This window comes from Chrysemys picta, chromosome 2 (assembly GCF_011386835.1).
Source record: "Chrysemys picta bellii isolate R12L10 chromosome 2, ASM1138683v2, whole genome shotgun sequence".
In the NCBI taxonomy this organism is placed as follows: domain Eukaryota; kingdom Metazoa; phylum Chordata; order Testudines; family Emydidae; genus Chrysemys; species Chrysemys picta.
The window spans coordinates 180,208,786-180,234,643 of record NC_088792.1 but is presented as its reverse complement, the minus strand read 5'-3'; the positions used below and the strand labels follow the sequence as shown (position 1 = coordinate 180,234,643).

Genomic DNA, 25,858 nt, shown 5'->3' with positions numbered 1-25,858 from the left:
CTTCTGCCCCATGTTGTATTTCCCTCTCACTCATTTTTGCTGACCAGCTTGTATCACTTTAATGTTAGCCACTTCCATTTCACAGAACACGCTGTGCTCCGAGACTTGCTGGTGCAGTGCCAAGCTGGAGATTGCCTGGCAGAGGTTCCTGAAGAAAGCTTCAGCCGTCACCTTTCCCTTGTAAGACAGAGTCTCACCACCGAGACAGTAACATTATAGAAACTGCCACGCAGGACATTCAATGTAAACATGGCAGAACACCACCCAGTGCTGAAATCAGTTTCCCCACTGGTGTAGATAGGGTTGGTTATATCCAACACACCTACTAAGAAAGGTGTCCTTGCTCACTCTTTCTAGCAGGGGTTGGCAACGCTATATACTAATTTGACCCTATCTACACCAGTGGCTGAACATTATTCAGCCCCGGTCAAGGGGAAGCCTGAGGACGCTTGTTTGACACCAGCCATCAAGTGCAGCTTGAGCTGTAGTATAAACACAGCCATAGTTTCCGGAAGCAGGGGGATGGAATGGGAGGACTGAACATACATAGAAGGAAAAGGAGAGAAAGATGTCTACTAATCAATGTACAAAAAGTATTTCCACTTTTTTTTACTTTTAAAAAAGAAGCAGCTTAAATAGGCCCATTATTTTACTTAATGATAGTACATCATCATTCAGCTCCGGGGTGATTTAGAGAACCCAGACTTTGTAAAGCATCTCTGATTGCAGGATTGAATGGTACCATTGCTCCGTGGCGACATAGGCCCTATGTTAAATCCCTAACAGGTGATAAATGGCACAAATGCATAAAAGCGGCTTCAGAGCTGGAGAGCCAGACAGATAAATAATCCTGCCGAGCACCAGAAAAAGAGGATTTTTTTTTAATTCACAAAGACTGCAGCCCCTGCACATCAGCTGTTTCATCTTATAACTTCCATATCATTGGGCAGCATGAATGCTTGCAGACAGGTGGCCTAACATGCTGTAGTTAATAGGGCCATAACATTAAGCCACTTTTATGGAAGAAACACCTTAACAAAAGATCTGTGTCTCTGTGTCATAGTCCACCTGTTCTCAGAGGCGGTTACATGATATTTTGAGCTCTACGATCCTCCTCTTTGTGCCTGCATGTGTATGAGGAGAACAACACAGAGCAGTAATCATTTCAGGCATGAAACTAGGATTATAAAAAGGGAGGTGGGGTATCCTTTTATGAGGAGAAAGTGAACCTCCCCATTGGGAGTCCTATTCATCTGTTGCCTTGAAAAGGAAAGTGTTCAATGAATTTCAGGGGGTTATGCCCCCCAAAACCACTTGTCTCATCCTCAGTTAGATACCTGTATCCTGGAATAGATATACAGGGATACATTTTATTTCTAACTTATATCAGTTATATACAATATAATTGTATGTATTATTTAGAAATGTCTAATTATACCCAATGTCTTTCCTTACTAAAAGCAATCAGACTACAAAATGAGATGTGTTCCCATTTAAATGTTCCGCAGCAATCTCACACGACCCTCATCCTCCCATCTTCCTTGTTATTACACATAAAACCCTGCAGTAGATCACTAAAAGCTTGAACAAAAAGAGAGGCGTGCCCATGTCTTTATGTGTGTTTGTACAGCACCTAGCACAATAAGGCCTCACTTCTCATTGTGGCATCTGGATGCTACCATAAGGACAGATACCTTTCTGTGGCTCACTCAATTTGAACTCAATGAGTGACAGAAGTGAGATCATTTCTGCTTTGAGCCCTACAGAAACTTCCTAGGAACTTAACCTTGGGAACTAGCAGCAAGAGTGACTGGGTAGGTTGTTGTAACGCCTGCGTTGGGACATAAAAATAAAAAATAAAAAAGATGAGACATGATTTAGATCTAAAGAGGTCAGAACCAACACCTGGAATTGCCTGTAGCAGCAAACAGGTAGTGCCAGGGCAGCACGTGGAGCACTGATGGTATGTGCATACAGCATTTAACGTGACTCAAGAGATGGGCTGTTGCTTTGTGTTCTAGATGAAGCCATAGGTGCTTTCCCCCAAGTAGAGAAAGTTCTTGTAAACAAGACCCAGACTCCTACAGGCATTGGGCCAAATTCATCTCTCATGTCATTTCACTGAATCAAAGGAGTTGCCACAGGAATAAATTTGGCCCTCTGTGCCTGATGCCATTGTACTTGGAATGGCCAGGTTATCTCAGGCACATTACCTGGCTTAAATTACGCTCCAAGAGCTACCATATAGAAGCTACTCAGAATAAAGAGCTTTGGGTCCAAACATCCCTTCCCACTGATCTGCACATTTGATCTCACCCCTCCAGCATGGTGTAGGGGTATCAGCTTCTTCCATCCAACATTCTACTCCTTCACCTTCCTGGCCCATCCAGTGGGGGAAAAGAGGTAGGTCAGGAGGAACATGTCATAGCTCTGTGGAGCTAAAGGTGGAGAAATAATACGGCCACAGTCTCTATTACATTCCTGCACCCCTTCCACAGCAGCATCCCCCTTTTACAGAGGCTCCTGGGGCATGCACAAGCTGCTGGAGCTGTATAAGCATGACTCCACTGGAACTGTGTCACTGAGGTACAGGGGGCTGCTGGGGAGCCAGAGGCAGTATGGAGACAGGGCCTCTCTGCAGATGATTCTGACCTACACAGGGTCAAACCCTGACCCCAATGGAAGGCTGCAGAGGAAACACCATGAAGATAATCCCATGGAGGTTACTGTCCCCTACATAGCTATTTCCACATAGAGCTAGGTTCTAGCCTTTCCAAAGTTCATAGGATCTTACTCAGACAGCTACAAAGAATTCCTTGTCCAATTATATAAATCTTCACTAAAGCAAGCTTTTAAACCACATTGAGATTGCTAGTACTGTATGATGAAATGTATATGGGTTTAAAGTTACGGATACAGTCCCTTCTTCTCAGATGTCTTCCTGTATTTGTATAAAATTGTCATTTTAACTAGCTAGTGCTGAAGTCAGTCACTTCCCTAATATTTCTTACAAGGGGCACATTTGCAAGTGATGACACCATTTCAACAAAAAGGTCTTAATTACAAATGGAAAATGACCACCCAAAGATGCAAGTGGGAACAAACATCCCAGAGCATAATTTGAGTGGATGTATGTAAACCAGGGCACTGAGGAGAGCAGCTGTTACCAAGGAGAACAGCTGAAATGAAAATAGAAGACAGGGGCTTGCAGATAACAGCCCTCACTAGTCAAATGGCTCTTAAATACTCTTTGTGTAAAGATACATTGTTGTGGACATCTGCTCAAAGTTAATGTAAAGAGTTGTTTGCAAATAGCAAGCCTTTTAAGCACCTGCTGTATTAGAAAAGATGAACTTTTGTGAGTGTATAATGTGCTGTTTTTCCTATTCCCAGGGGCTCAGACATACACACACCATGCAATACAAAGCACAAATAAATGGGCTTTGTGAAGGGAACTCAGTGGAAATTGGACAGGAATGGAATTCACCCCAATTCAGGGACAGGTCACCCAACCGTAAAATACCCCTTACATAGCTACTACTCCAGCTTGTATGGTGATTCCTGCCCCACTGTCATCCCTATGCAGCCATTCCTAGGTACTAGAGCAATTTATGGATCCAGTGGACCCCCTAAGCCAACCCACTCCAAAACTGCCCTCCATACCAGCATATTTGGAAGCAGCACAAAACCCATTGCCCTGGTAGGCTAGGGATGCAGAGACTTTCCTGCGCATCCAGTCTGCTTGCCTGCTCCCTGTCCCCTTGCCAAGATGTGGAATCCCTGAGATACCACAGCATGAGGGCCTTTCATGGTGTGATGGTTCTTGGGGTACCCAGGACTGTGAGTCATCTCTCTTACCCCTGCCTCCAGCAAGAAGATGTTTTCCTTCTGGTAACTAGGCTGGTGGTGTCAGGGAGGTGACACCTGTCAGCCATTCAAGCACTCTCCTCTGGACTATGCCAGCCCTGTCTTCACCCTGCAGGGTAACAATAGGTGCACTCCAAGCCTTGAGTCCCTTTGAATCATTCCCTTGTGACATCCAGCCCCAGACACTGGCTACTCACAGAAATTCCAGATTCTCGGCACCCAGAGGTGCAGTGTACCCCAGTTTAACCTTAAACCACCACTCCTGTAAACCACATAGCACTTGTGAACACTTACAATAAAACAAATGTAGGTTTATTTAAGAAAGAATAAAGATTTAACTAGAAGTTAACTAGAGAGAAAGGGATGGAAACAACTGGTTACAAACAAAAAACAATCGTAAAACACAAACCTGGGTCTATGCTTATCAATAGTTACCTTTCCTATACAATAAAGTAGGCTTCCCCCCAAAGTTCAGCTTGTTGCAGAGCTGGCTGGTTTCCCAAGAACTGGGATCCAAATGTTCATGAAAGCCCCCTTATTAAAGGGTTTCCTCAGTGAATGGGTCCAGAGCGCCTTTCCCTACACTCTGTTATACTGAAACAGTGTTTTGTTTTTGTTCATAGCCAGGGCAATCTCCTGCCTGCTAAAATGTTCTTTTCCACCTCCAAGTGGTTTTGATTGTTGGCATTTGTCTTTGATGGTTTCCCATTGCAGAACAGTCAATGTGCAAGGGTAGGCAATAGAATCTTGCATTACCTCACCAGCTGACTAGGGAGGGGTGACAACTCCTGCTTGAACATGTCATCACCAAGACTACCCTGGTGACTAATTTTTGCTCCAAGTTGATAAAGCCTAATTTCAATATAAATACATTATTCCTTAAATATTAGCCGTATATATCTTGCAAAGACTAAGCACAGTTGCTAACTTTCACGTGGTAAATAAGCACCCTGACTTTCACAATAAGACAAAAATCAAGCTAATCCCATTTCAAAACAAGGCCAAAATAAGCCAATCCCTAAGAACCCCAACACTCTCTGTGACTAGATCCCGCCGGCGTGCAGTCTGGACTGTGGTGGCTCTGCTGTGCACCCCTGACTCTCCCGCTCTCTTGCCCCAGCTTGCCGGGAGCCAATCAAAAAAAAGAAGCAACAAACTACATGCCAAAAAACTAGCCAACAAGCAACTCACAAGCCAATTAAGCCAAAAACAAGCCCAATTTCTGCGTTTTTCCCCAGGGTTTGGCATGTCTGGTTATAAGCTTACTGTAGATACCTTACATGTGGCTCTTTATGGCTAAATATCCTGGAAGACATGTGCTTGGTGTAGTGAGATTGTCAGGTTTGAGGGGAGATTGGTTTTAAAAGAACAGGAGACTCTTGGCCAAGGAGCCTCTGTGCTACACATGGGTCCTCCTCCATGGAATGAACTTCATGCAGCATGAATATTTACTTGATCTCAATTGGTCAACTCAGTATTCCACAGGTTAAAAGAGAGACAGACACACACAGTACACACAGAGACAGACAGTTGACAGCAGCACCAGTGTTTGCAGTATGTTTCTGTCTGCCTCCTAATTATTTAAATTTGTCTGTCTTTTTTCTTGTCATTCTATCCCAGGTGTGTTCACTGGGTGTGTTTGGGAACCTCGGCTGAGTCCCTCATGCCTTGAGATGTGTACGTACACTGGAGCAAACTCAGCCCTGAGTTATACCCCAGCAATCTCATTACTTTAGATTTGTTTTTAGATGTCTCAATGGCCTAAATTATGACAAACTCACAACAGGTTAAAAAGTGGGACTAATTTTTGAGAATCTCTTCCTATGCATAAATATGGGGACAAATTCTGCTCTCACATACACCCATGTTATTCTGTTGATTTTTATAAGATTACTTGGCTGTAACTCTTCTTCTTTCTAGACCAGTGATTTTCACCTGGGGTCCACAGACTGTCTAAGATTTCCAAAAGGATCTGCACCTCCATTCTAAATTTTTTAGGGGTCCACAAATGAGAAAAGGTTGAAAACGACTGTTCTAGACACTTCCCTATTCGGTGTCAGCAACTTTTATAGCCTTCTTCCAAAACCCATGATTGTACTCCAGGCTGTTGTGCCGATTGATTTCTCTGTGGTCTGCTGATATTCTGTCTATGTTGCTTGGCTGTAATTGAGAAGAGAATTTGGCACACAGGAAAAAGAATTTTGCAACAGAAGTTCAACTTAACTCTTGAACTTCCTTGATTTCTGTTACGAAGTTGATTGTGATTTTCTCTTCTCCCCTTCCCAAGCCACCTAAATGTGCATAAAAGTAAGAAACAAGAGAAAAATGCAGCTTATTTACCATTCAATCTTTGATGGCTCAGTGAGAGCTGCTATGAATTCTAGGAGAATAGTGGAAGTATAATGATTTTTGTAACCTCTATTGTTTACTTAGCCCACGGAGCAGGAGGAATACAAAACACTGGTGGTTTTACAGTGTTTAGAGTTCTGATCTTTTACTCACTACATGAGTCATAACTTGTATGCAACGATCTTACTCCAGACTGAAACGGTGGGAAAGTACATTACAGAGGTAATGTTGGTTGAATATATTATTAGGGTTAGGTTAGGGTTAGGGTTTTTACTTCCGACACAATTGCCAGAATGCTTCCTTATTGTTATAGGGCCTGATCCAAGGCCTGCTGAACTCAAAACGAAAGACTCCCATTGACTGCAATGGGCTTTAGACCAGGCCCATAATAGGATGTGAGGCAGTTGGGCAGCATGGGGGAGGGGGGGGAAATGTTCCCAAAACCACACAAAAAAGTTATCTTTTCTCTAATGGAGAAATTTACCCATCCCACATAAGGCTCAAGTATCTGTGCTCTATGGGAGTGGAGTAGCTGTGGAGGTAAAAATCCACCTTCCCATCTCAGGTTTTGTGCAGCCCAGCCTAGCCTTCACCCTCTTGACTGCTATTCTAGTCTATGGGCTGGAATAATTCAGGGACTCTGCTCACATGTGAACCTATGGCCTTTCCAGCAGCCTCATCCCATTGTAGCCTTCCCCATTGGATTGTGCTGGACCCACACAGATGCAAGGTACTCTTATGAATCCATTCTCCTAGCAACCCGCCTGTGCAGCCTCCATGCAGGATATAATTGGTACAGAGGGCCTCATGCTACTTCCATATAACCAGCCTGGGCTGCTGCTTCTAGGTGGTAGTTATGCCTGAAACAATGAGGTTTTCAGGTATAGATTCCAAACGTCTGATCTTCCATAATGGATCCTATAAAATATAGTCTTTGTCCTCCTCCGCAGAGGTGCTGTCCAGATGAGGGATTCTTGGAATCAGAGTGACACTCAGTGAGTGGTCAGACAGAAAAAAGGAATCCCAGTTCCTTTGATCCTTCCTGACTTTCCTGTGAGTCAGGCAAATTAGAAATCTAAGATCTGAATCTGATTTTTTTTACTAATAAAGCCATTCTGTTTCTTTTCATAGTGCACTGGCATAGACATAATTCAGACAGACCAATACCGTGTACTGCTGATTATACAAACCAATTGCTAGAAAGAGTAGTTTATTCAAACTATATCCATGTCCCTCATTACAGTATGTGTCTATAACTTACATAAGAACGGCCGTACTGGGTCAGACCAAAGGTCCATCTAGCCCAGTATCCTGTCTCCTGACAGTGGCCAATCCCAGGTGCCCCAGAGGGAGTGAACCTAACAGGTAATGATCAAGTGATCTCTCTCCTGCCATCCATCTCCACCCTCTGACAAACAGAGTCTAGGGACACCATTCCTGACCCATCGTGGCTAATAGCCATTAATGGACTTAACCTCCATGAATTTATTCAGTTCTCTTTTAAACGCTGTAATAGTCCTAGCCTTCACAACCTCCTCAGGTAAGAAGTTCCACAAGTTGACTGTGCGCTGTGTGAAGAAGAACTTCCTTTTATTTGTTTTAAACCTGCTGCCCATTAATTTCATTTGGTGGCCCCTAGTTCTTGTATTATGGGAATAAGTAAATAACTTTTCCTTATCTACTTTCTCCACATCACTCAATTTTATATACCTCTATCATATCCCCTCTTAGTCTCCTCTTTTCCAAGCTGAAAAGTCCTAGCCTCTTTAATCTCTCCTCATATGGGATCCTCTCCAAACCCCTAATCATTTTAGTTGCCCTTCTCTGAACCTTTTCTAGTGCCAGTATATCTTTTTTTGAGATGAGGAGACCACATCTGTACGCAGTATTCAAGATGTGGGTGTACCATGGATTTATATAAGAGCAATAATATATTCTCCGTCTTATTCTCTATCCCCTTTTTAATGATTCCTAACATCCTGTTTGCTTTTTTTGACCGCCTCTGCACACTGCGTGGACATCTTCAGCAGGGCCGGCTCTGGCTTTTTTGCCGCCCTAGGCAAAAAAGCCACCCGCCGCCCCCCCCACCCCTGCCAGCGCGGCAGGGGAGGGCGCCGAGCAATCCCCCACCGGCCGGAGCGCCGGCGAGCCCAGCCGAGGCTCTCCGCTCTCCCCAGCGGCCAGAGCGCTGGGGGAGGGCGGCGAGCCCGCCGCGGCTCTCCACTCTCCCCGGCGGCCAGAGCGCCGGGAGGAGGGCGGAGAGCCCCCGGCGGCCAGAGCGCCGGGAGGAGGGTGGAGAGCCCAGCTGGGGCTCTCCACTCTCCCCGGCGGCCAGAGCGCCGGGAGGAGGGCGGAGAGCCCCCGGCGGCCAGAGCACCGGGAGGAGGGTGGAGAGCCCGGCTGGGGCTCTCCACTCTCCCCGGCGGCCAGAGCGCCAGGGGGAGGGCAGAGAGCCCCCAGCGGCCAGAGCGCCGGGAGGAGGGCAGAGAGCCCCCAGCGGCCAGAGCGCTGGGAGGAGGGCAGAGAGCCCCCAGCGGCCAGAGCGCCGGGAGGAGGGCAGAGAGCCCAGCTGGGGCTCTCCGCTCTCCCCGGCGGCCAGAGCGCTGGGGGGAGGGCGGCAAGCCCGGCCAGGGCTCTCCGCTCTCCCCGGCGGCCAGAGTGCCGGGAGCAGGGTGGAGAGCCCTCAGCGGCAGGAGCGCCGCGGGGAGGGCGGCGAGCCCAGTCGCGGCCCCGCTCTCGGGCCAGAGCGCCCCGCCGCGCCGCCCCCCCAAGCACATGCTTGGTGGGCTGGTGCCTGGAGCCGGCCCTGATCTTCAGAGAACTATCCACTATGACTCCAAGATCTTTTTCCTGATTTGTTGTAGCTAAATTAGCCCCCCCCATCATATTGTTTGTATAGTTGGGGTTATTTTTTCCAATGTGCATTACTTTACAATTATTCACATTAAATTTCATTTGCCATTTTGTTGCCCAATCACTTAGTTTTGTGTGATCTTTTTGAAGTTCTTCACGGTCTGCTTTGGTCTTAACTATCTTGAGCAGTTTAGTATCATCTGCAAACTTTGCCACCTCACTTTTCACCCCTTTCTCCCGATCATTTATGAATAAGTTGAATTGGATTGGTCCTAGGACTGACCCTTGGGGAACACCACTAGTTATCCCTCTCCATTCTGAGAATTTACCATTAATTCCTACCCTTTTCCCCTGTCTTTTAACCAGTTCTCAATCCATGAAAGGACCTTCCCTTTTATCCTATGCCAACTTAATTTACATAAGAGCCTTTGGTAAGGGACCTTGTCAAAGGCTTTCCGGAAATCTAAGTACACTATGTCCACTGGATCCCCCTTGTTCACATGTTTGTTGACCCCTTCGAAGAACTCTAATAGATTAGTAAGACACGATTTACCTTTAGAGAAACCATGTTGACTTTTGCTCAACAATTTATGTTCTTCTATGTGTCTGGCAATTTTATTCTTTACTATTGTTTTGACTAATTTGCCCAGTACCGACGTTAGACTTACCGGTCTGTAATTGCGGGGATCACCTCTAGAGCCCTTTTTAAATATTGGCATTATATTAGCTATCTTCCAGTCATTATGTATTATGAATGCCCCTGGAGCTATTGTGTTAGAAATGTATAGAAATTAAAAAAAAAATAAAAAGCAGTCAAATCAGAATTCTGAAATATAGTGTTGAATTTAACAGCCTGAGTCACCACAGCCTTACACCATGTTGCAAAGTATATGCAAAATCCGAATGGTAGCATTTTATACCCACTTTGCATATGTATAACTGGCTGGCCAAGTTCCACCCTGTTATTCATTGTGTCATCACTGGAAATTAAAGTGAAATGCTTTTTTATTTGTCTGACCTATATTGAATGTGCATCATTCTGGGTTTTATTTTATCTGGGTATTTGGGGAAAGAAGAAACCTTCTTCCTTGCATATTAAGAGAGATTCATAGTGTAAGTTCATTCATTGGTGCCCTCAATTTTTCCCAAGTCCACTGGTGGCTGAAGTCCAACTTCCAGCGACATTCAAGGATGAAAAGTAGTAAGAGATTCCATAATAGAGGGTTTTCTGAAAAACTGTATTAAACATATTTTCCATCTCTCTCACACATAGGGTCCAACTGCATCAACAGCATCTGTATTGTCCACTCTAACAAGTGGGCAGTGCCTCCCACCACCCCCACCTCCACCGCTGCCCCCAGGACCTCCTCCTGTCTTCGATACAGACAGTGGAAAGGATGAAGCAACCACGTCTCGCTCAGCCTTGTTTGCCCAGCTTAACCAGGGAGAGGCAATTACCAAAGGTTAGAGGGAAATAGTTCAACTGGTCACTCTTCAGCCAACTGATACTAGCTACTGCTAAACATCCTTAGCCAAATTCTCCCTTCAGTCACATCCATACAGCCAAAAGCCAGTATATTTTTAAGCTTGGAAGCCTGAATTTAGGCATCTAAATTCATACTGAGCCACCCAAATAAATAGCCGGATTTTCAGAGATATTGAGCACTGGCAACTCCCATTGAATAATTAGGATCTCATAGGTGCTCAGCACCTTTGAAATTCAGGCCACTTATTTAGATCTCTCAGTGTGAATTTGGGCACCTTATTATAAGCACCCAAGTTTGACACTTCGGGTCCTGTTGACTTCAGTGGCAGTGCCCAGGTGTCACTGAGACCAGAATTTGTCCACTCTGCATTTTCACACCCAGTACACTGATTTGTATGGAGACATTGGTTTAGATAAGCAGGTACCGATTGCTATACCGCTGTATAATGTTGTTGTAAGAACACCTAGATAAAGCTATTAAGCTTTTCTCAAGAAGACTGGATAGTCTTAATTAGTGTGCACAGCTTTGAGCTGAAATATACGCAGTACAGTAAAGTTCAGTTTTCGGTCCTAGGTATTCTGAGGATGGGTGCATTACAATCAGATTAGATAGAGAATCTAATTTTCACAGATGAATCTATAAAATGAATGGAGTGGCAGCAGGCACAGATCACTACAGATATAGTGAACCGTTAGATCTATACAGAGAGATGCCAATAGACATCGCTAAGCTTATCTGTGAAGACATAACACCAGCCCATTCACAGTAAAAAAAACTTTTATTTAAAAGTATGAGGCCAGAGAGTTCCTTTTTGGCAGCATAAAAGCATGTTGGACATTTTAATACAATTGTAATCAAACTAACTATGGTATTCTCTTCCCTGTTTTAATATTAACCTCCCTAGGGGCCTAATGCTGTGAGAGAGACTCTTAGGCATATTAGCATCTCTTTGTTTATTTTTGTTTGTTTTTTTAGGGCTACGACATGTCTCAGATGACCAGAAGACCCATAAGAATCCCAATCTACGTGCTCAGGGTCCGCCAGTTCGTTCTCCTACAAAAAGCCATACTCCAAGCCCCACTTCTCCCAAAAATTCTCCTCAGCAGATCCATTCTCCTTTGTTAGAACTAGAGGGAAAGAAATGGAGAGTGGTAAGTTCAGCTCACATCTCATATACACATGTACTTGTGCCTGGAATATTCCTAGAGGGATTGTACCTGCCTGAGGCACAATCTCTCCAGTGCTCCTCTGGGGGCACAGTGGCTCTGCACTTAGCCACAGCTTAGTCCTTAATATTCTTATAGGATTTATAGTTTGTTCATTTGTTGGTGAGAATAGTATAATAATTTACCTGAACTGGAAAATACTGTTATAAGGTTCAGAACCAATACTTTAGTTCTTAACTCAGTCAAAAAGTCCCTCAGCAGGAAACCCAGAGGGAGCTCCAATTGAGTAAGGTCCCATCGTGCAAGCCATTCTTACGTACGAGAGATATAGTTGTTGTGACGCAATGGAAGTTCTCCTCATTTATTAGCCAGTGGAAGCACCGCTGTCTAGGTACAGTACTCATATCATCACAATATCATAGTATTTACAAATAGAGAGAACGATTGTTCATCTTCTTTCCCAGATTAAACTAATCAAAGGGGGTTTTTTGGGGGGGGGTTGCATGTGCATGCAAAGAACTTATTAAATGGAAAATTACATTGTTTATAAGAGGGGGGAAGACAAGACATGATTTAGTCAGTTGGTAGCTTACATAGGCCCTTGTTTGCATGGGTCACAGTGTGCATGAGGGACAGCCATTGTTTACATGGGTTGTGCTATGCTAGTGTTAGAATATTCCAGGTACTCTCACTGAGACAGGAAAGTGCAGTAAAGGCAAAACATGGGAGAGCCCCTGTGTACATGCTAAGTAGACCAGCATTTTGCTATGAATTCTGTTTTACCATGCTGGGACAGGCAGTGCGTAGCTTACATACCTCAAGTCTCCCATTGAAATCAATTAGAAGTCTTGAGCACAAAATGGGCCCTCAGTGTCTTACAAATAGAAGGGATGGTCTTCATGCACTACTCCTTGTTGGATACTGCTTTGCTCACACCTAACCCTAATGAATTATATAACAGTATGGCACCAACAACTTGTTCTATTCTTGAAGGAGCCTACTTGTTCTAAAACTGGGTGGTAACCAAGCAACAATTTCACTGGAATAGTTTTAAATAGTTGAGTGTATAAGAACCTAGTACCAAAATAAACATTTTTTTGCCTTGGTCAGTGTTAAGATCTTCACAACACAGACACTTCAGCTCTAAGTCATGCACACCCAGCACTGAATATGTGCCCTCATAAACCCAATCAGTTAGACTCATCACAGGCGGAGATAAGTGAGAATCTTTTTTTCCCCCCTTCTCTTTCTATGTGAAGATTCAATGACTGGAATAAGTTGTGCTTAAAGTCTACCTTATTGCTGCCTTATTAAAGATAGTGAAACCAGTATATGCGTTTTTTAAAACAGGAATACCAAGAGGATAAGAACGACCTTGTTATTACTGATACTGAACTCAAGCAAGTGGCTTACATTTTTAAATGCAACAAATCTACACTACAAATGAAAGGAAAAATAAATTCCATTACAATTGGTGAGTGAACAGTCTCACATATGAGCTTTGGGGCAGTAAGTCCTGGAAAGATTTGCACATGCAGTTAACTTTATGGACATGAATAGTCCTGTGTAAAGTTACTCACACATGTAAGTCATTGCAGGGTGGAAGCATTTTAGTTTCTAATGTGGTCATGTAATTTTTTTTTTTTTTTAAAAAGACATCTTTTTATTATGCCTTCATTTGTTTGGGGTTTGTTTGTTTGTAGACAACTGCAGAAAGTTTGGCCTTGTGTTTGACAACGTCGTGGGTATCGTGGAAGTGATCAATTCCAGGGATATTCAGATTCAGGTAAACATCCAATTAGAAAAGAAGAAAAGAACCAACAACTTCAAAGTGGTATTCGGCTACTCGAGATGATTTCAGCTTCCCTGGAGTATACAAAAAAATTCTATATTTCCAAAAGTTACCTTTTAGATGCACTAAATTCTTCTAACTTGTCTAGAAAAAGGTTGAGAGTTACTATTGTTTTTGCTTTTGAGTTTTCAAGTGCCACTGATCAAGGCTCCCTTTCGAGAACACCTTTCCTTAATGTTCTGGTGCTGTAGTTGAGATCAGCAGAGGTATTTTCTGATAGTCTGGGAACTGTTACTTCTGGAGAGTGCTGGTCAGGTTCTCTCAATGAACAGTCCCTAGCATCCTGGTCCATCAGTGCCAGAGTTTGGCAAAGCTTCATGGCATAGTGCCACTCATTTTTGCCTAATTGGTGCTAAAGTCAAGAAGGTGGTTGTGAGGCTCAGCTAATTTTCTCCATTTGCCCACTGAGGATGTTGGGGTAGATTTTCAAATGGCACCTAACTCTCAATTACTTTAATTGAGAGCTAGGTGCTGCGCCCTTGAAAGTCTACCCTGTTAGCAACAGAATGGAATTGAAATGGCTTCACCGGCTTTGCTGGGAGAAGGGCAAACAATGGCTTTTCTTTAAAATATCAATAAAAAATAAAACCCTCGAAACATTCATCAGCTCATATCCTGCCATCGGTCTCGAGGCTCACATTCCTCACTGAAATCAGTGGGGTCTTCTACTTACATGTAGATGGGCTGATACAGCAGAGTGAGTGACATTAATAAAGAAGAATACTGTAGCATGCTTCAGAAATATGGCTCAAAGCCACCACAGGGAGAGGAACAGCAAGATATTTTGTATCTTTTAAATGTTAAACAAGTGGATGCCATTACTACTAGCTACGTGTCTACTTCTGAACGTTAACCAATAATTTTATTGGTAATTACTACATTTCCTTTTGTGGGAAAGAGGCAGTTGGGAGAGAAAAAAGGGCATGGTTATTTAGGAAACAGTGATCTTTTTTCAATAAATAGAGGATTTTCATTGTTAGCACTAGAACTATTCACCAAAGCTGAAAAATCTATACATAATGAATAGGAATGCCACATCTTGTTAAAATTCAAATAAGGGGGAAATATATTTGCTAAAATCAAAATGCTTTTGATGATTCAGGCTTCATGAATGTTGCATAAGATTTCAGTGCCTTATAGCATGGCTGGTCTTGCACTTAAAGAAAAGTATGAGTCAGGCTGAACAACAGCTGCTTGAAGCAGGCTGCGGTCTTCTTTCTAAGGGTTTGATCCTGAGCACCTGAACTCTGTCAGCACTTCGCAGGTTTGGTCATATGAATGATATGTTAATGTAACAGATCACTGGAATTCACAAGCAGATCTTGCCATAAATAGCAATAATAGTGCAATGCTCTTGGCTCTTGACCCCCACCAGTATAACGATTTACTGATTTTTTTTTTCTGCTGGGTTAATATTTAATCAAATAAAATATCCCCAGTCATACATATGATCCATATAGGAGCATGCTTTCGCCTCAGTGGAGCTCCATTAAAATCAATCTAGACACAGTGCTCCACTTGCACAGACTAGCCATAGAATCAAAGCCACGGTCACTTAACACTCTGTGTTTATCAGCATGTTGTTCAGGAACTGAATCTGAAATGTATTAATGTGAATGATGTGAGCAAACACTCCTTTTTATTTACATGTGAATATATATCCCTTGCTGCTGCTGTCTTCTGACCCTAACTAACCTCTGTCCTTTTGATACCTTGGCGAGCATATACCATGGGGCTCTAGTTACTGCTTTTGGGGGGAGTGGGGCAGGGCAGAGAAGGGGATTCTTACTGACAAACAGTGACTCAATCACTTTGTCCTCTGGAGTTGTTTACAACCCCACAGATGCAAAGAGGAGTTGGCTTGTTTCCTCTTCTCGCCTCAAGTAAATCTTGCACCTGCTTTCAAACTGACTTACAGAAATGTCTGTTTAATTTAAATTGTAATCAATTTCAATACACTTTTAGAGCTGTACCATAGCCGGCAGGGGAAGAAAAAAAAATCCTTTCTTACTATGTGCTGCAATACCTCAGAGACCCTTCAGGCTGCAGAATGTTTTATGCAGAAACTTATAGAGCATCTCTCTAGTCCAGGAGTATTTGCAGTCAGTCACTCTGTATGTGTGTGGGGGAACTGTTTCCCCATAAGTCCCACTGACGTACATGCAAGCTATGCACTAGTACTGGTGGGAGTGTGTGTATCCCATGACCTTATCCCCTTTGGTAAAGAGTGCCAAGGGGTGGAGACTCTGTGTGTGTGTGTGTGGGGGGGGGGGGGGGTAGAGGCTTGTAGTTTAAAAGTTGATGTTTTAGAACTTCAGGGCTAAAGAATAACATTTAATACAGTTAAACGGTAGCAGCCTTCCCACCATCTATTAATTGGTCAATGCCAGTCTGTTTAAATCCCCAAATGTAAATGCAGCATCAGAGGTTGGTGGCCAAAGCCAGGATCAGAAGGTGGATGGGGGTTTTGTTATCAACTGTTACTTTCACTGACACAGTGACATTTGGTATTAGCAAAAAGAAGAACAGGAGGACTTGTGGCACCTTAGAGACTAACAAATTTATTAGAGCATAAGCTTTCGTGGACTATAGCCCACTTCTTCTGAAACCTTTCATTTGGTATTAGGTGCATTTATTGTTCTTCAGGTAATGGGGAAAGTGCCAACCATTTCAATTAACAAGACAGAAGGCTGCCACATATACCTCAGTGAAGATTCATTAGACTGTGAGATTGTGAGTGCCAAGTCATCTGAAATGAACATTCTCATCCCCCTAAATGGAGATTATGTAAGTGGAATATTTTTAAAAGACTCAATTTTTCTCCCTCTTTTAATCTGTGTAGTGATTAGCCTTTCATATTACTAGGCAAGTAGGAGTTATAAAGTGCCACAATTTTCCCCCCAGCAAGGTGTGCTTCAAACCATAGAAATAAACCCTCTTTCATACACCAATAGTCTCAGATACAATCCATCGAAGAACACCTTTTCCTGGGGTGCAAGGTAATTCTGTACATTAAAAGAGCCTTTATCTCCTTCCATTGTGATGGAAAATAATTCAGTGTCTCCTATGTCAATTTAGTCTCTAGACTGTGTGAAATAGATTTCTAACTATAGTTTCCTGCCACACATTATAAGAACATTAACTCAAAGGTCAGGAAATGCCAATGTTAAGTCAACATAATCCCATATTAATTCTCAAATAATACAATGTATTTTTAAATACTATACACTTACAAAAAGCTTGTATCTTGTAGTACTTTCTGCGCATGCCAGACAGAGTCCAGGAAAGCCATTCATACATAAGGTGCACGTTTCAGAGCCCTTGCTTCAGGTCTCTTCTACGGAGGTTCTCATACTATACCTAGGACTGCTGTATCTCAACACCTCCTGTGGAGCCGTGCCTCATTCACTGCAGGCAATACAGTAGCAGGTTATCATATAGTAAGACTGTGTTGTAATATAGACACACAAAGGGGCAGGGTTAAAGTTGTGTATGCAACTTTACTGAGGGCTTAACCAGGCTATCTTAATGTTCTCTTGATATTTTTGTGCTCCAATTCCATTGGGGAGTTTTTTGTTAATTTAAAAAAAACAAAAACCACACACACTAGACACTATACCCTAAATGTTCAGCAGTGACTAGTGGTCCTGGGTGCCCAACTTCAGACACCTTAAAAGGGCCTCATTTTCAGAGGATGGTTGCTAAGCACTTTCTGTAAATCAGGCCCCTTTAAACGTGTCTTGAGCTGGGTACCCAAAATCACTAGTCATTTAAGAAAATGTAAGTCTACTGAATGCCCTTGCAGGGTCTGAAGAAAGGAGCCCTCTCTTCCACATCTTAGGAGTATCACACAATTTTTACCATACAGGGTGTGCATAACCTGAGGCCAGGGCTCCAACAGAGTCCCTGGCCACCTTCACAGGTGCCCACTGAATGAGCTAAGGACTCCCGTGAAGTCCTGCATCATTGACTGTACATATTGTGTCTTTTGGAATGCTTCACTGTTAAAGTGGTGATGTGACAGTGTTTTTGTTACATGCACCTTTGTTCATCCACCTAAGACTGGTGAACAATTATCTTGAGGTCTGAGATTAAATCTGCCACCAAATTCTGGGGATTGACCATGGGTTTTGCTCTGTAGGACATCACTTTTCTCTTTAAAATTCCTGTTAGTCTTGTCATTACCTTACCAGGTTTAAGTCCTTCTTTTCTACATTCCCATCCAGTTAGCTTGGCTGCCTGCTAATGGAGTCCATAGTCTTTTTTGAAACAAGGTATATTGACGTAGTTTGCCCAAATAATGAGGAAAGGGGACTGTTACAAACTAGCACATGAACAAAGCTATATGAATTATGGTAGTAATGAGCTTATTTTCTGTGTGGCATTGAAACAGTTTCCTGCCCGCAATGAAGAAGGCCTCTTTGTAATCCAGGCATGTCTGAGTTATAAATGCCTTGTCAATCATGCAGCACTAATAGTACTCCATCAGTTTTTATAAGATATCCACTGTTTATCTAACAATTGTTGTTGCTCTTTCCATTTACCAGAAAGAATTTCCTGTTCCTGAACAGTTCAAGACAGCATGGGATGGATCTAAGTTGGTCACTGAACCTGCAGAGATTGTAGGTTAACTTCCTAATGCCATACAGCACCTGCTGACCACGATCTCAGACCAAGGTCAGCCTAAATAAAACAGCAACATAAAGAACTAGAAGTAACAGTAGCTCATACTGCTGCAGTAGGTCTTCAAACAGCAGCTCTGTACATTAGAAACAATGACATGTCTGGCACGCTTTTATTAGGCATTCTGTTATTTTTAAAGTTTCCACACAGTTTGCCTTCATTTACGGTTTTGATTCTACATGATGTCATGTGAACATAAGGGATTTAAAAAAAAAAATACTCCATTTGCATTATTGGCTATTACACTGCACACAACAAGCCAAAAATATTGCATGATATACTTTGTTACAATCATGTTTCAGTGCATTCCTTTTTACGTTTCTGCTAATCAAAAATAATCTTAACAGTTAAGATGTTTATTTTACCTTTTAGACAATTCATGTATGATGTGGTGAACATGTACCCCTAGGAAGTGTGTGATTCTTGTAGATCTGTTCTAATCATCATGGGGGGTTTTAAGATGCAAAAGTACAATTTTTCAGCAATACATATTGCCAGTGGACTATAAAAACAGGATATTTTAATCAAACATTTTTCTAATATGTATATGTAGAGTATCCCTCAGCTTTCAGTTTACACAGACCTGTTGTATCCCTTTTGGTTGTAAATTATTAATCCTAATATCTTCTAGAAAACATTACTTCTCTGATTTCTCTTGGGTTCCTTTATTTTGGGCTGGGGCAGGGCGGGAATTGGGTTTTTTTGTTTTTCTTCACGCAGTACCTCACAGCCTGCTCTGAAAACTGAGGGCAGGTCTACACTACAGCCAGGATCAATGCTCTGAGATCAATCCACTGGTGGTTGATTTAGTGGGTCTAATGAAGACCCACCAAAATCAACAGCAGATCACTCTCCAGTCGATCCCTGTACTCTACCCCCAACGAGAAGAGTAAGGTAAGTCAATGGGAGAGTTTCTTCCATCGACACCCCGCAGTGTAGACCCCGCGGTAACTCGACCTAAGGTACATCGACTTCAACTACATGTAGCTGGAGTTGCGTAATGTAGGTCGACTTTCCATGGTAGTGTAGACATAGCTTGAGATAGGGTTGTTTCATGATTTGGGACACATGCTAAGTGTCAGATGCCCTATACCTGGTTTCCTTGCTGATTTTGTTTCTCTAAAGTATTCTAGTGTATAAGCCCTCTGTTGGGGATGTAGTCCCAGGGTTTGGTTGTTTTTTAAGCCACTTGCAAGATTTGCATACTAATCTTCAAATATGTCCATAAATAAAAGCCATAGATGTATTCCATCTGAATTCTGAACCCAAATTAAAGGGACTATTTCTTGTTTAAGACCCTTGATTCTATGTTACAGTTCTTATTTACATGTTTTTTTAACACTAAGGTGGAGTGTGCTATACATTTTACGATTTCAGCGTGTAGTAGTCAAAATTCAGCATACATTTTTGATCACTTGTAATACTTTGTAAGAGTGAAATCATGGTTATACGGTTGCAAAGCTAGTTACAGGATATACATTGTGCCTACTGCACCTTTTCGGAGTACATAAATTCCTTCAGTTTTAAAGTATCTGATTGTACTACAACCAATAGTGCTCATACAATAAGGTTTTATTATCTGATGTTTTATCTGTATGTATAATGTTGTGGCTTTAGTACATACCATTTTTGAACAGTAAACCTATTCTGAAATAAAAAAGGCGTCTGTACTTGGTTTAAATACAGCGAGTTCAAAGTGCCATTTCAAAAGGTTTGAATGACGAGAGGCAGCTCTGACTCCCTGCTGTTGACCGAGTGTCTCTTGTACATCATATCCAACCCTCCCCTCTCCCAGAGAATAGCTTGGATAGAATGTATTAGTGATAATGGGCAGACTTGTATTTTCAAAATTAAAGCCTTAGTGGCAACCACAGAACTTCAGAGGCCCTCACTTTAAATAATTGCATTGTATAACATCACTCTCTCTTTTTGGTGCACCTGTATGTGCCATAGGTTATGTCCTGGAAATGACCAAGTTCAAGTTGGAGTCACAGAAACTTTGTTTCTAGTCTCAGCTCTGCCACTAACTCATTGTGGGCCCATGGGCATGTCCCTTTTGGGCTGATTGTCAGAGATGCACAGCATAGCATCATCCACTAGTTGTGCAATATATTGCACCTGGATGTAGAGCACATGCCTAAAGAAACAGGCGGCCGGTGTAGGTCATGACAGAACAGTTTATTAACATTAAGAACACTAATAATTTCTGCCGTAAAACAATCACACATAGGAACATTCTAAACCTGAGCCACTGACTTCTCTTCTAATCTTGCATCTGATATGGATACTATGTATGTCATCACTCAGTAATATGATGCCAACCAACCCTTTGGACTGCTGAAGCAAAACAAGTGTTGAATACTCAAAAACAACAGGAAGCAGATATACATCTCTGACTTATAGGAGGCAGGCAAATCATTTCAAAATATCCCCGTGAGGAACCAGGGATACTGATTCTCCCCTGAAATAAGTGGCTGTTTGAGGGGCTGTATACTTGTATGACTTTTCTCCTAAATATCTGCAGGGAAAACACCACTGTGGTACAGCTTTCTCCCTATGGATTATGTTCCTGCAAATGTTTTACAAATATTGCAGAAAAGGCATTTCTAAGAAATTATCCTATTAACTGTTGATATCAGATACATGTGCCCTTGCTACACTTTTTTTAAAGTGCAGTTTAGTTTCCTTGCCATGCATTCTCATGTAGGATGGGCTGCACCCTGCCCTACAGTGGAAACCCATCTTTAACGTATCTATGGGACGTGAAGGAAGAGGATTTTTTTTTTTAAATCCCAGCTTCTGACTCCACCTAATACACATCTATGTACAGATGCCTCTAAAGAATAATCCTCTACTGAAAATCATATATAAAATCATGTTGGTAAAGAAATGTACATGCCTCCATCCTTCCGACATTCTGCATAATGACAATCTGATGAGCTGTGCCAATCGATTGTCTGCAGCTCTGAGCTACACTTAATGCCTTCCCCAGTTCTGTTGCTACAACCAATATATCATGACTTTAGGTGAGGAATAAGCAGGAATGAGCAGCCCTAATGTGCAAAGATTGTTTTGCATTATCTTGTGCCGATTCCAGCTGTGTCCAAGTCACACCCTCATTGTGCTTTTCTGTACCAAAATTGTGGTTATTCTTGATATCAACTGTTGCACCCATTTAAATTGTACAGCACCACACTAGCTAGAACCCACTTGGGTGCATACAGTGATCTTGAGAGAACAATTATTTAAACATGTGTGCTATCTATGGGGATAATTGTGGCATGCAGGACAGTTATCGCCTTTTTGATGAAGAATTACACAATCAACGTAGTGTGATTTTCATGAAGTTTTGCACCCATGTAAATATTGGAAATAATGCAGAGAACAGGCCCTTTTGAACTTTAAAGCCTTTATTCTCAATGTTGTCATTCTCTGTATATTTTTGTTTGTTAATGGAAAGAGGTGGGAGTTATGAGGTGGCCAAAACAGCAGCTTCTAGTTTCAGTGACTGAAGAGTTGTAGCTTTAGGAGTGAAGAGTCAGCCTTGTATCCAAGGTAATAAATGCAGGACACAAGGTTGTATCTTCTAAACACATCTCAACTTCTTTTCATCAGTGTAACTATAGATAAATATGATTGTTATCATTTTACTCCTAGAGACAATATCTAGACTTTGGAACCACAGGTTAAAATCCTTCTGGCATCAATTCCGCCCTTTATCCTTCCAAGGTGTATAAACTGAGAACCATAAGTTGTTTACTGTGTACGTCCTTTTTTATTATTAACATACCTTCCCTGAGGGCCTGTCTGCTTTGCATGGATGTTAGAGATCCTATGACACTTTCCACAAAGTAGGGGGTTGCTTCATTGTTTTTAGTCAAAAGTGTCCCTTCTCCCAGGGCTGTCCCTAGCTATTCTGGGGCCCTATGCAGCTCCCCCCCCCCACCCAACAAGGGGTGGTGTGGGGCCCCAGGCCTCCACGGGTTGTGTGGGGCTGGGCTCAGGCCTCTGTGGGAGAGGAGGGGGTTGGCTTGGGGGGAACCACCCCCCAGCACTCACCAGCAGCGCGGCTGCGGCCGGGTCCCTGCACTTCCTGCCGTCGGTGAGTGCAGGCCCGACCCTGCTGCACTCCTCAGGGGCGGGAAGAGGCAAGGGAGGGAGCAGAGCAGAGGCAGGGACTTTGGGGAAGGGGTGAAGTGGGGGCAGAGGTGGGGTGGGGGCTAGAGCAGCACGCAGCTGTGCAGTGCACCAGGAAATTTGGTACCTCAAGTTTCCTGGTGCCCTACGCAGCTGAGTATTTTGCATATGGGTAAGGACGGACCTGCCTTCTCCACACTTTTGTGCCATTTGTTGGCTGGCTGGCCGGCCACTGCCATCCACTCCAGAGGTGACTGCATTTCAGTGATACTGTAAGTATGTGGCCAAAAGGACAAATGCAAGGTGTGTTGCCAAATAATGAAAATAATTACTGCATAATACAAAGTTCGCATGTAATGGTGTTAGAATGATCAAGTTCGTAGAAAGCCCCAAAATAATAAAGGTTTCATTGCTTGATACTGTGGGGCAACATCCCATATGAAGTTCATCACCCTTTGTTGACACTTAGCCTTTGTCTCTACTGCCTTGCACTTTGTGTAGTATTTGGGCCTAGAGAACCTGCTCTTGCCAAATTAAAAACATAAGTTTTGCCATGGATTTTAATGGGATCAGGATCAGACCTTAAGTACTTTAAGGAATATGCAATTCTAGAAATAATCCCAACATTATATAATAGAATCTGTGCCAATTTTTGATACAGACTGATGACAGGATATATCCCTGAAAGCAGAAACTCAGGTAGTAAATACAATAATTCCCCAACCGTTATCAAGAAATGGTGAATTGGCCCTTTGTTTCTTATTATCTTAAAAAGGAAACTCTGTAAAAATCCTGATTTAATTAATCATACTTGTCATTAAAAATATAGGAAAACATAAGAGATTGTAAGTATTGAGGTACTGACCCTATATATCCACCAGGTGGCAGAAAACTATTATGGTGCAAGCAATTCCAAGCTTTGTTGGTAATCAGACAATGTAGGAACTATACTATTTATATAGAATACATGTATTAATTTAGAATTGCAGCTAATCCAGGAATTAGGAAAGTTTACACTCCAAAAACAAGGCAAAATTAACATTGTTAAAAACAAGAAAAGATTATTTGATTCTGAAAATGATCATTTGAGTAAATCCAGAGTTATAAAAGGATTTATTTTTTTTTAAGAAAGTGCCGGGGGGAGGAGGAAGAGAGAGAACATCCAGTTCTAGGTATCAGTGAATACAGCTCATCCATTTTCAGCTAACCTTCTAGAATAACCATTTTAAAAATACATGCAACAGGAAATACCTAGTTGACTTAGAACACTGAAGTCTAGTGAGCAGGGTTATTAAAGAAGGTGACAGGAGAAATAATTTCCAGTCTGCCTTTGAAATACAGAAATCTTTCCAGTGTGTTCAACCAAAGCATTCATGTTATTATTAATTATTAAGTGTGGTTAGGGTGCTCAGCTTTGTACAAGTCACATGCCCTGTAGACCTTGCATCCAGTATTTAATTTAGTGCCATTGTAATATATACAGATCCCAGAAATACCTACACCTGAAACCCCAAATTCTACTCCCAAACATCAGCCCATATCATGTAGTCAATGGAGATCTCCAGCCTAAGAGCTAAATAGCCTACATGGGTGAAATGCTGGTACCATTGACTTCAATGGGGACAGGATTTCTCCCCATATCCCTTGCACCTGCAGAGGGTGGGGATGAATGGAAGATCCACATGGTGGTAGAAAGACTGACTATTACTCCAGCCTCTAATGCCCTCTGATTACTTAGCAGGGTGAGGGGAGACGGCATAGAGGATCCAGAGGGCAAGGGGTTCTCTGGCCTGGCCCAGGCTATCCCCAAACAGCTACTATGCATAGCCACTCAGCTCAATCCAGGGTCCTCTGCACCCACATAATAAAGGAGAGATATTGGAGGAGATAGTAGCATTTGTTATTTGGTCTATATAGTAATGATTAATAAGCTGATGTCTGTGAAGTATTTTAAACATATAAAACATTATAGCAGTCACAGATACCATTATTAATAGCAGAGGCATAACTAGCACTATGTACTCAGCCCTCTTTCTACACAGACACTACCACTCCTTTCTACATTGGAGTTCTTCTGCCAACTAAAAAAATTAGTCTGGCATAAAAGGAAATTAAAGTATTTTAAATGTTTTTCTTACCTTGTCCTTAACTGCATTCAAGGGGTATTTTATGTGCCTCAAGTTCCATTCCAGATGAGTTACTACAGACCTCTAGGGAAAGAGTCCATTCCTTGTAAAGGAGGGAAAGCAAGAGCTCTCAATGCCTCAGCTCCCCTATCTGTACAATGGGGATAATTATACTGCCCAGCCTCACAGGGGTGTTGTGAGGAGAAATATATTAAAGAGGTGCTCAGATACTATAGTAATGAGGATCATATAAGTATTTAAGAAAGGTAGAACCTAGTGTGAGAGACTTCCACTCCTTAGCTATTGCTACCCTGAGGAAGACAGAGATGGAGAGCTTTCCTCTAGGTCTCAGCTCTAGAGAAGAAAATAATAAGCTGTTAAAGGCCGTCCCCTCCTATTTCTCATCAAATGGCAGGTTGGGCTACCAGAGGCCACTTCCCCCTTTTGATTTTCCTTCACAAGAGAGTATAGCTAACCCTTAGACAACGGAAATATTCTGTTATTTATGGATAAGGGGTTGGGTCCCAATCCTGCATGTGCATATGTGTTTAACTTGAGTATCATGAGTAGTGATTTCAATCAGTATTCACAGTACTAAAGTTAAGCAGCCGAGTTTGCAGGGTTGGTGCCTAGAGAATCCAAAGACCAAGCTGAGCATTACAAAAGTGTTCCAGGGGAATAAAATTACTTCATATTAATAACTCACAACACTCAGAGTGCACCTGATTGTGAGCACCCCACACTGCAGGTGAATTACATGTTTTCACCAAGTTCCATTAACTTTGCAAGGGATTAGTGCAGTACTATTCTGAAAAGTGACTATGTAAAAATAGCACCTTCTTATGCAACAGATCTGTTCTCTGTGTGTATTCACAGTCCTGTTTGCTCACTTACATAACAAGAGGATGTTTGTAGCTGCTTTTTCAAAAAAATTTGTCAGCCCCAGAGTCAACACAGCTGTGAGAAAGTGAGCTGGATTCTGTTTCATGTTGTGCCTCAAGAGCAGAATTACATACTAAATTTCAACCAGTTACACCTGTGTAAAACCCCTGAGGGCAATGGGATTGCACAGGTGTCACTGAGGGCATACCTGAAGCCTGGGAGGTTGCACAGATGTAACTGGAGGTCTAATTTGGCCTTCAGAATTCTTTATACAACTGGTAATGCCCAGAAAGGAAAGAACTAAGTTGGACTTCTGGAGGCTAGTTGAATTTGCAGGGCTGGAAATTAGAAAACCTATTTAAAGCAAAATTTTTAAAAAGTACAGTTAATATAAAAATCAGTGAAAAGTAATGAACAAGGGGCCCTATGATACCAATTTTACAGTCCCTTTCCAGA

At 42.4% G+C, this 25,858-nt stretch overlaps 1 protein-coding gene and 1 long non-coding RNA gene across 4 annotated transcripts in view; one reads left to right on the top strand and one right to left on the bottom strand.

The window, feature by feature from the left end:
* Window positions 1-19,917, top strand: part of LOC101947464 (cyclase associated actin cytoskeleton regulatory protein 2) — a 93,035-nt gene extending 73,118 nt beyond the window's left edge. For all 3 annotated transcript variants that reach the window (XM_005309961.3, XM_008165331.3, XM_042860515.2), the window contains 6 exons: window positions 10,343-10,532; window positions 11,532-11,707; window positions 13,073-13,196; window positions 13,426-13,508; window positions 16,221-16,361; window positions 18,122-19,917. In XM_005309961.3, the coding sequence (XP_005310018.1) occupies window positions 10,343-10,532; window positions 11,532-11,707; window positions 13,073-13,196; window positions 13,426-13,508; window positions 16,221-16,361; window positions 18,122-18,205 (798 nt within the window). In that variant the 3' untranslated portion in view covers window positions 18,206-19,917. The remainder of the gene's footprint in view (window positions 1-10,342; window positions 10,533-11,531; window positions 11,708-13,072; window positions 13,197-13,425; window positions 13,509-16,220; window positions 16,362-18,121) is intronic.
* On the bottom strand, window positions 11,589-25,052 carry LOC135981645 (uncharacterized). Its single transcript, XR_010598766.1, has 3 exons — window positions 24,533-25,052; window positions 16,808-16,982; window positions 11,589-11,683 (listed from the first exon to the last, which is right to left on the bottom strand). It is a non-coding gene; the product is annotated as an uncharacterized LOC135981645 (long non-coding RNA).
* Window positions 25,053-25,858: the final 806 nt, after the last annotated feature.